Source organism: Chelonia mydas, chromosome 1, assembly GCF_015237465.2.
Source record: "Chelonia mydas isolate rCheMyd1 chromosome 1, rCheMyd1.pri.v2, whole genome shotgun sequence".
In the NCBI taxonomy this organism is placed as follows: domain Eukaryota; kingdom Metazoa; phylum Chordata; order Testudines; family Cheloniidae; genus Chelonia; species Chelonia mydas.
The window spans coordinates 202778126-202789111 of record NC_057849.1 but is presented as its reverse complement, the minus strand read 5'-3'; the positions used below and the strand labels follow the sequence as shown (position 1 = coordinate 202789111).

Below are 10986 nucleotides of genomic sequence, written 5' to 3'. Positions count from 1 at the left end.
GAGAGACAGGAGAGGGGGGACCCCAGAAGCAACCAGCATGGGCCACAGCCAGAGATGGAACACTGGATTTGGGGAATCAAGGATCTCCTCTTTTGTACATAGAATTCAATTGTCCCAAAGACTTGGGGAAGTTGGAGGAGAGCTGGCTGGTTGCGAGTGAGGAAAAGAGTTGAATGTGAGCATGAATGGAGGCCTCAAGACATTTGGAGGATTAGTTTGTTAATGAGATGCCAGCAAATTTTAAGTGAACTTGCAAACGATAGACAGTTAATATTAAAAAATAGTAAAATCTCTTTGATTAAGCACAGGGAATAATTATAGTGAAGTGGCAGTTCCTCTATAGTTAACGTTAAGATCCCCTTTCTATTTAAAGCTCTATAATAAAAATAATGTGCTCTCATATAGCACATTTTTGTAGATCTCCAAGTGCTTTACAAAGAAGGTCAGTATCATTATTATTTACAGTTGGGGAAACCCGTGACATAGAAGTGAAATAACTTGCTAGTCATTGCTCAGGTCAGAGGCAGTGCGTCAATAAAACCCAGATCATCTAACCCGGTCCAATGTTCTATTAGCTAGCCCTGCTCACTCTTCTCAATTGGGGCCAGTTCCTTTAACCAAATGACTTCACTTAGGCCAAGTCTACACTACTAAATTAAGTTTACCTAAGTTACATCAATGTACAGCCATGGTTGTAATTGAATCGGTTTTACATGTCCACACTACACTTCTTGTGTCATCACCAGGAGTGCTTGCTCCAATTTAACTGTCAGTGTGGGGCATTGTGGGATGGCTTCTGAAAAGTAGCAACAGTCAGTGTAAGCAACACAGTGTCTACACCAGTGATACTCAGACCTCAGTAGTTCAGGAACCAAATTAGCGATCAATCAACATTACCCGGAAGAGCCACAGTAGTGTGAATTCATTGTTTCATTTACTATAGTACTATATATTCATATTTATACAGTATATATATAGTTCTCACAGCAAAATGACTGACCAAGTATTATTATTTTATCAACTACAATTGGTTAATAACAGTAAAAGCACCCTGATTGGCTAATAATTATATCACACAGTGTTTTAATATGTGCTACAAAGAGCCACAGGCTACACATTAAAGAGCCACTTGTGGCTTGCAAGCCTCCGTCTGTATATCACTTATCTACACTGACACTGCATCGATCTAACTACATCGACCTAAGCGCTACGCCTCTCCCATAGGTGGAGTGATTAAGTCAATGTAGTGGGTGAGTTACATCAGCGGGAGCTGCATTTTAGTATAGACACTTGACGTAGCTGGACGTAAGCGCCTTAGTAAGATTTTTATCCTTTTTACAACCCAACCTTTACTTGTAAACATACAACTATATAACAACAATTAACTGTTCTAGGGACACTATAGATATTCAAAGACAAGGAAACAAAGTTTATAAGGGAAAGAAAGTTTTCAGGATTGTTTAAAGCAACTACTGTTATGATCTTTGAATTTTACAAGATTATTTTACACCAAGCATGCACTTAATTTGTTAAAATCAAAAGATGTTAAGGTAAATACACAAAGTAAACCAAAAGCCCTAAAAGCAGGAAGAAAAACACATATTGTCATCAAGACCATTTCTTAATATATTAAAGTAACAGAAAAAACACATTCTTAACAGTTAAAAAGTACCATAGAGCATCCTTAAGGCTGTTTCACACAGTGAAAGTCATTATCACATTTAGTACATGTGATACAGACAAGCACAGGTATGCCTTACACCAATGATTGATCCATTCTTGATGCCATGGACCATTCCAGAAAAGCGGGGGGGTGAACCAAATCATAGACTCCAACATTTATAAATATATAATTGTCAATTCACTGCAATTCCATGAACAATTAAATCTAAAGTGGTAATCATATAAAACATTTAGATTTTAAAATACATTGGTCACTGCTTAATGTAATCAATAAGGTACAAGTAATTAATGGTACAAATTATAATTGTACTGCCATGTATCTCCAGAATCCTTCTGAGTACAGTTAACTGTACTGCTGTGTATTTCCAGAGGCCTGAACACTTACAGTTGCATCATTTCATGCCTGCTCAAGCCAATATAAAAGGGTTTTTTTTCACATTATCCCTGCTCTGTCTGTTTTTGATTCATATTTGCAATTGTACATGGTTCAGTTGACTGTCAGAGAAGTGACTGAAAGATGCCAACTTCAGAAGTAATTTCTCTTTAATTACTCTTCTTGATTACAGTATCTGCTACCATTGATAACAAAAGAAGAAAATGAGGTGTGGTAGATCTCCACACATAAACAGCCTTTTTCATGGGGCACTCTCTGCCTACCTGGTGCAGCTACTGGGAAGCAAATAGATACTGTACTTCATAATTTTTTTTTAATTAAACAGAGTATAAGAATATGTGACCTCCAAATATTAATTGGACTTGCATACTCACCAGAGGTGCCTTCTCCAGCATCACGCTCGGCCATGATGCTGTTCTGTGACTGGCTGAACTGCTCCGGGAGTTACAAACAGCTGCTGGCTATCTGGGAGAATGGATCCCTTGCTGGCCTATTTCCCATTCTCCTTAGTAACTGCAAGAGGGGGGAAAGATGCTTATTTCTGTCTGGTCATGTGCATTTTGAACATTGTATGCTTCACAGTGGGCATCCACTCACATGTGTCAGCCAAATGCTAATGAAGAATTGTGAAATCTTCTAGGAGAGGAGATTAACAGGAAGAGCAGCAGGAGTTATTGTGTTTAGGGGTGAGACAATGAACTTTTGAAACTATATCTGGCATGCAGATGAACCCCTACAGATCTCTTCAATCTGTGAGGACAAGCTGCCAGCAAACTTCATCTTATGAGAAGGGGTCTTTTCAACCAGGCTTGGTTGGAAACACTGAAGAACTTTGGGTGGGATAAACTTCTTAAAATAGGAAGATAACTTGTTAGTTAAGGTTAGGCTTTAGAAGGCATGTTATGATGTTGTTTTATATGTGACCATATGTTCCCATCTCTTACACTGCTTTTTAATTTAATCTCTATTCTTTCTTTTTTTTTTTTTTTTAAATAACTGAACTCAAGTTCCATGCATAGAACAGGAGCAAAGGTGTAAGGTGAAACTCGGTTACATTGTTCCTTTGGAAACAGAGGATCTGAGATTTCTGTAGATATCCAGTGATCAGCGGCTGGATAACGTAGGGGGACACTGAATGGGCTCATGGTCTGGGGGGGAATCTGTTGTCAACCTACAAGGCAAAGACAGAGCTGGTGTAGCTCAGAGGATAGAGCTTGAGTTGCTGACAGGCTGATTGTGTTAGGGAACCAACACCCAGCCAGCACAAGCAAGGCCCCCTCATACTGGAGGCAGGTGGTGACAAGGTGACACAGTTCTGGGTGCCCTAAGAAGCAACACAGCGGTCACAAAAAGTTTTTAGAGCACTTACTGTAGGGGGTATGTGACTGTAAATTGATACCAACCCTCCTTTAGGCTGAGGCAGAAAGACCACCATCTTCTAATCATCGCCAATTCTTCTGTATCTCAAGAAATCCAAGTTGTAGCTAGGCTCTGAGAAAGAGGGTGTGACAGAACACACCCCTGTATTCACACCCTACACCCTATTGTAATAATCTTTGTACAAGGTATGCCTTGTAAGTTATCATTTGAAAACTCATAATTTGCTGCTCAGTATCATTCTGATAAAATATGTGTGAAAACATATGTGAAGTTATAAGATTTTTCTGTATGACATTAATACCTGTTCCAAACACCACAGCCCTGCCCAAGTAGAAGTCAGCAAACAGGTCTATCCTAAACAAATGAATGTGTGCCTGCTTTAATTTGTATTTAAGCAGTAAACAGAGTCATCAAGCAGGAGGGAAAACAAAGGAAGTTCAAACAGGTGAAAAAAAACATCAGGGAATATCCTTCCACATAGACTCTTTGTCTCCTGGGTCTCAGCTGGAAATGTTTTTCAAGAGGGGGACTGAAACTACAAAAAGAGGCGAGAAACACCCTAAGGCACCCCTTTCTCTCCTCCTGTCCACCTCATCCTCTGCACCTGAGCAGATAAAACAGCTATTGGACACTGGGGGCAGGGTTCTGATCTGAAAATTTGGTTAATAATTTGCTGGAGCATGTGGTGAGAAAGTTTGTTTTGCAACTAAATTGGTTTCTTAAGTAGATATTAGTAGGCATTTTATCTTTATTTTTCTTGTAACCATTTCTGACTTTTATGCCTCATTATTTATGCTCACTTAAAATCTATCTCTTTGTAATTAATAAATTTGTCTTATTATTTTAACTAATCCAATCTGTTTAAAGTGAAGTGTCTGAATAACTATTTAAGGTAATAGGATTGTATATTATTCCCTTAAAGCAGGGGTGGGCAAACTATGGCTCGGGAGCCGCATCCAGCCCTTCAGTGGGGTCAGGGGCTTGCCCCGCTCCGCGTGTGCCGTGGCTCCTGGAAGCAGCGGCATGTCCTCCCTCCAGCTCCTACACATAGGGGCAGCAAGGGGGTTCAGCACGCTGCCCTCACCCCTAGTGCCACCCCCGTAGCACCCATTGGTCGGGAACCATGGCCAATGGGAGCTGCAGGGGTGGTGCCTGTGGACAGGGCAGCACACAGAGCCGCACCTCCATGTAGGAGCCGGAGGGGGGACATGCTGCTGCTTCTGGGAGCTGCTTGAGGTAAGTGCCACCCAGAGCCTGCACCCCGACCCCTTCCTGCACCCCAGCCCTGATCCCCGTCCTGCCCTCCAAACCCCTCAGTCCCAGCCAGGAGCACTCTCCTGCACCTCCAACCCCTCATCCCAGCCCCATCCCAGCGCCTGCATCCCCCAGCCGGAGCCCCCTCCTACACCCTGAACTCTTCATTTCTGGCCCCACCCCAGAGCCTGCACCCCCAGCTGGAGCCCACACCCCAACCCCCAATTTCGTGAGCAGTCATGGCCTGCCATACAATTTTCATACCCAGATGTGGCCCTTGGGCCAAAATGTTTGCCCACCCCTGCCTTAAAGGAATAATGGATTTAATCAAAATATACATATGCTGGGGACAAAGCTACAGTTGCACTGGCATTTCCTAATTTTGAGTGCTTCCCTTATTCCACTGTATCAGACTCAAACGTCTGGTCTGTACTCTCAAAGCCCTTCACAATCTAACTCTTCCCTACCTATCTGACCTTATATCTTACAGTAAGGTTCATGTCTGTCTTACCTCTACCAGTGATGACAGCCCCCAAAATTCAGTTCTCTACTCTGATATGCACTTATGTGGGAAGTGGGAAATGTGCTCAGTCAGAATCCATCAGAATTCATCTCTTCAGAACTCATCTCTTCTGAATTGTTTGCAGGAAAGTACAGTCAGATAATGGCTGGACAAGTGGCAAATTGTGATCACATTTCTGATTGGCTAAGAATAGTGCATATCCTTTTGTTTGTTTTATTTCATTCTACCCTTGCCCACTTGTCTCATCCACTTGTTGTGTCTTGTTGCTTTAAATTTATAAACTTTTTGGGACAGACACTGTCACTTGCCGTCTCCGCTTTCAGCACTTTAGCACAGTCGGGCCCTGGCCTGGTTGGCCTCTAGGTGTTACTGGAATACAAATAAAAAATAAGGCCATTGCTCTAAATTGACAAAAGAGAAGGAAAAGTATGCAATACTAGATGTTTTTTCTGTCTCTTAATTATTTTTAATTGTTTTGTATTTAACCTTATGTTTAAATTCACTCTGTTCATAAGTTTAACTGGTTTAATCTTTCTGGCAGTTATATCTTAGGGGTTACTCAGCACATAGTTGATACTGTCTACTTCCCTCACCCCAGGATCGGGAACAAGAAGGCTTAGTGGTGGTGGTGATTTTTTGTACTGTGGTAGAGTCTAGCAGTCAAACTCAGGATTGGGGCCCCACTGTATGTGCACAGTGCCTAGCACCACAAAAAGTGGTCCTTGCCCCAAAGATGCTCACGTCATCAGTGGGTTCAATCTTAGAGTTTTATAGTGGTGCCCATCACTGTATCTCAGTGCCTTCCATGAAAAATAAACAGCCATGTCCCTAGAGCAGCGATTCTCATACAGGGGTCTGCGGAGCCCAGCGGCTGGCCCCAAGCCCGAGTGCTAAAGGCGGCAGCCCCCCGTCCCAAAGCTAGGAGCGGCACGGGGCTAAAGGTGGCGACCACCTCACCCCAGCCTGGAGTGGCATGGAGCTAAAGCCGGCAGCCCCTCCACCCCAGCTAGGAGTGACGCAGTGCCGATGCCAGCACCCCCTCAAGCCCCCAAAGCCGGGAGAGGTGTGGGGCTGAAGCTGGGAGCCCCAGTGCCCCCCCACCCCCAGTCAGGAGCAGTGGGGGGCTGAAGCTGGGAGCAACCCTGGGAGCCACCCCCGCACCCATACACAGTACCTAGTTACCCCCCTGCCTGCACGTAACCCCTAGCTACCCACTCCCTGCACCCTGAGCAGTTTTCAAACTTTTTGAACTGAGTCCCCCCTTTGAGTTATATTTTTTGGTTGCATCCCCCCACAGCCCAGACAGGCTGGGTTGCCTCCTGAGCTAGTCAAGGGATGGAGGTGGCACTCCGTCCCTGGACCCCACAGTGAAGAGCTGGCTCGAGCCCCCCCAGCTCTTGCCCCCGCAAATAGAAGTAAAACTATGCCTATGCCCAACGGTTCCCCTCCCCCACCACTGGGCCCTGGTATTTTTATAGCATGTTGAGGGGGGTCCTCAGCAAGAAAAAAGTTGAGAACCCGTGCCCTAGAGGGCTTTGTGATTCAAGGTAAGCGTGAGATAGATATAACTGGTGATAAAACTGTAAGCCACCAGGTCTCAGCATGTGATGGTGGTGGTAACAGCCATGATGGCCCTGATGAGGATGCCAAAGCAGCACAAATATCCAATTATCGCACAGGTGGATGATTCCATCGACTCTCAGGGTAAGAGCTAGCGACTAAAACAATCTGGAATCTCACCAGGAATCGTAGAGAAACCCCCGATCCTTTTAGACAAACGTGAAAGCAAACAACAGAGCCACTAAGAATCCTACAAACCCTCTTTACAGGTTAAAATGACCACCCTGCCGCCCTCCTTCCCCGAGTGGGGACAGTTTCAAGGCCGAGCAGCGCGGCTTCTCAGCCCTAGCTCCCATCACTGCGGTGTGCCTCGGGACGAGCCCGCGCTGCGTGTCTCCGCGGCCACCCCTGCCTAAGAAGAGCCTGATGCTCAGGCTCTGGAGCTGGGGGGGGAATGTGCGGGAGGGGCCAATTTAGCTAAACTGACGCCTGCAGCAAGCAGAGCCGCGAGAACAGCAGGGGAATCAGTCTGCCCGCGGCGGCTGCCGGGAGTGAGGGCTCCAGGAGGGGGAGGTTTTACTTCCTCCCAAAGCCCCCGCAGCTGCTCCTTGCTCCCCGCCCGCCACGGGGAGGTTCCTCAGCGTCCCCCCTCCCCCGCGCGAGTCCCGCCTTCCATGGGGCGCGGGGGCAGGAGGAGGCGGTGACCCCCCCTCCCCCAGCTAGCGTCGCGCGCGCGCGCTTCGCCCCGCCCATCTGCCCGGAGTCACGCTCCCAGCAGGAGCCGGCCCCAGGGGGCGGGGCTGCGACGTGGGGGAAGGATTCGGAGACGGGCTTAACGGCTCCCAGCCAAATGGCTGGCGCAGGCTGCCCGCAATGCAGGGTGGGAGGGGGGCGCATGTGCAGTTAGTAGAGGCCTGTCGGGGGAAGGCTGTTGTGGCTCGCGGGCCCGCTCGCTTCCCCTCTCGCAGCGCGCGCGCGGGGCCGCGGCCCTGTTCGCGCGCGTGACGACGCCCCCCTCTCCCAAGTCGCCACCGTCTCGCCTCGCATCGCCCCGCCCCTCCCGCCATGGCGCTGAATAAGTCCATGCACGCGAGAAACCGCTACCGGGACAAACCGCCGGACTTCGCCTACCTGGCGTCCCGCTACCCGGCCTTCCGGCAGCACGTGCAGACCAGCCTCTCCGGCCGGGCCAGGTGTGTCCCCGGGGAGCTCTGACGGGGCTCGGCGGCCGCGGCCCGCCGGGGGCTGGGATTTTCCGCCGCCGTTGCCCAGGGCCCAGCGGCGGCAGCTGAGCGTCAGCGCGGACACATGGGGGAGCCCCGTTCCCTCTCCCGCCATCGCCGTGCGCCGGCGGCCTATGGGCCGGTGTCCCCGTGCCGGGGGCGCCCCGCTCCAACCCGCGCCTCCAGCGTCGCTGTCCTGGCAACAACCCTTCCCTCGCTGGGAAACACCCCCCTCCCCTGCCCCCCTCTTCCCCAGCCACAGGCGAGCGTGTAGGTCAGTGTAGCTCTGACAGATGGGGTTGCTGTCCCGATAAGGGCATTCTGCTGCAGCTGTGGCTCTGAAGTGTGGACATGGGCTTAGCCTCCCTTGCTACCCAACCACCGGTCATCCCCGGAACACCGTCCACACTTAGCCCTGAATGAGCCGGGGATGCTGTGGGGAAAACAGTATGTGATTAGACTTAATCAAAATACCCTTACACGAGGGACAGAGCTACAGTTGCACTGGCATGTCCCAATTTTGAGTGTTCGCCTTTGCAACTGCAGCGTTTTATTATGTAGATGTTTAACTTTTCAAAATACAAACTGAAGAAATAAATTCCCTCATAACATAATAGTTAGTACAGAAAAGGATGTGTGTTTTGAGGGTTGGGTTTGTCCCAGAACCAGCACTTAAGGCTTTTTCCTTCTCAGATGCTAAGGAATACTGCCTAAACAGTCTCTGGTCCGCTTGAGTTTTGTTACTGAAATTGAATTATTTTTGATGGATTTTGTTTTTGTGTGTAGAAACAAGTTTTCTTCAAAACCATCCCATTTAAGGAGATATTTCTTGTCTTGAATATGTGGTTTATGATTTTACCCTCATGATACTTTTAATTAATGCTGACAAGACACTTGTTACTGTAATGCATAAAACTAAATATTGGTGCTTGGTGCCAACTATAATGCAAGGATTTTTGTCTGTTAATTGCATTTTATGCCTTGCAGCCTAAATTTCAAGGATCCAGAAGCTGTGAGAGCTCTGACGTGCACCCTCTTGAAAGAAGACTTTGGACTTACAATTGATATTCCATTAGAGAGGCTTATTCCTACTGTTCCCTTGAGGCTTAACTATATCCATTGGGTGGAAGATTTAATTGGCCATCAAGATGGTGATAAACAAGCTCTTAGAAGGGGAATTGACATAGGTATGTGTCATATATTGGGGATTAGACAACTTTCTGTTTGACCAGGTTTGTCTGGTTCTTCAGTTTAAGAGTTTGGAAATGACATTAACTAATAGATTTTGCTTTATATCCATTGATATGGGGGGTATAAAAATTACATGTTCCAAACAACAAAAGTATTTGTGCTTATGAGAGACTGGCTGTCCAATCTCTAGCTTTATTGGGGTTGGCTCCTTTATGGACTAAGCTTCTTCCCACAGACTTGTGAATAAATGCAGCTCAGTTCTGACATGCAACACCTTTTGCTTTCCACCTTTCTCATCCTTGAACTCTCCTGAGCTTAAATTATTCATTATATTGAATTGTGCTGTTGGTTAATAAATTGGAAAAAGATCTGCTCCTGAGTTTGTGAGTGTAATCAAATGAAAACTTTTAATTCAAGTAATTTAACATTAGATTGCAGTGCTTCCTACCTTTTGAGTTGAGGTGTGCAGGGTGGTACGTTATTCTTTACTCTTATTATTGATTGTGCTTTTGCACACGTGAATCAGATTCCTTACATGTTGCATAGTAACAAATTTTAATGTTGCTTTTTGATCAATCTAATCTTTTTGAATCCAGATTCTCACTTCTGCTTGTATTTTTTTAGGTAGCTGGGTCACAGAATCATAGAATACAAGGGTTGGAAGGGACCTCAGGAGGTCATCTAGTCCAACCCCCTGCTCAAAGCAGGACCAATCCCCAATTAAATCATCCCAGCCAGGGCTTTGTCAAGCCTGACCTTAACTTCTAAGGAAGGAGATTCCACCACGTCCCTAGGTAATGCATTCCAGTGTTTCACCACCCTCCTAGTGAAAAAGTTTTTCCTAATATCTAAACCTCCTCCACTGCAACTTGAGACCATTACTCCTTGGTCTGTCATCTTCTACCACTGAAAACAGTCTAGATCCATCCTCTTTGGAACCCCCTTTCAGATAGTTGAAAGCAGCTATCAAATCCCCCCTCATTCTTCTCTTCTGTAGACTAAACAATCCCAGTTCCCTCAGCCTCTCCTCCTAAGTCATGTGTTCCAGTCCGCTAATCATTTTTGTTGCCCTCCGCTAGACTCTCTCCAATTTTTCCACATCCTTCTTGTAGTGTGGGGCCCAAAACTGGACACAGTACTCCAGATGAGGTCTCACCAATGTCGAATAGAGGGGAACAATCATGTCCCTTGATCTGCTGGCAATGCCCGTACTTAAACATCCCAAAACAACGGCACACTGTTGACTCATATCCAGCTTCTTGTCCACTGTAACCCCTAGGTCCTTTTCTGCAGAACTGCTGCCTAGCCATTCGGTCCCTAGTGTGTAGTGGTGCATGGGATTCTTCCATCCTAAGTGCAGGACTCTGCACTTGTCCTTGTTGAACGTCATCAGATTTCTTTTGGCCCAATCCTCTAATTTGTCTAGGGCTCTCTGTATCCTATCCCTACCCTCTAGCATATCTACCTCTCCTCCCAGTTTAGTGTCATCTGCAGACTTGCTGAGGGTGCAATCCACACCATCCTCCAGATCATTTATGAAGATATTGAACAAAACCGGCCCGAGGACCGACCCTTGGGGCACTCCAATTGATACTGGCTGCCAACTAGACATGGAGCCATTGATCACTACTCGTCATGCCCGACAATCTAGCCAACTTTCTATCCACCTTATCGTCCATTCATCCAGCCCATACGTCTTTAACTTGCTGGCAAGAATACTGTTGGAGACTGTGTCAAAAGCTTTGCTAAAGTCCAGGAACAACACGTCCACTGCTTTC

At 46.7% G+C, this 10986-nt stretch overlaps 1 protein-coding gene and 1 long non-coding RNA gene across 2 annotated transcripts in view; one reads left to right on the top strand and one right to left on the bottom strand.

The window, feature by feature from the left end:
* Positions 1–2126: 2126 nt before the first annotated feature.
* LOC119567150 lies at positions 2127–6252 on the bottom strand. The gene is made up of 2 exons (XR_005226946.2): positions 5223–6252; positions 2127–2590 (listed from the first exon to the last, which is right to left on the bottom strand). It is a non-coding gene; the product is annotated as an uncharacterized LOC119567150 (long non-coding RNA).
* A 1333-nt stretch (positions 6253–7585) lies between these two features.
* The window catches only part of METTL16 (methyltransferase 16, N6-methyladenosine), a 29402-nt gene continuing 26001 nt past the window's right edge, over positions 7586–10986 (top strand). The window contains exons 1-2 of the mRNA XM_037909815.2: positions 7586–7987; positions 9005–9204. Of these exons, the coding sequence (XP_037765743.1) occupies positions 7860–7987; positions 9005–9204 (328 nt within the window). The 5' untranslated portion in view covers positions 7586–7859. The remainder of the gene's footprint in view (positions 7988–9004; positions 9205–10986) is intronic.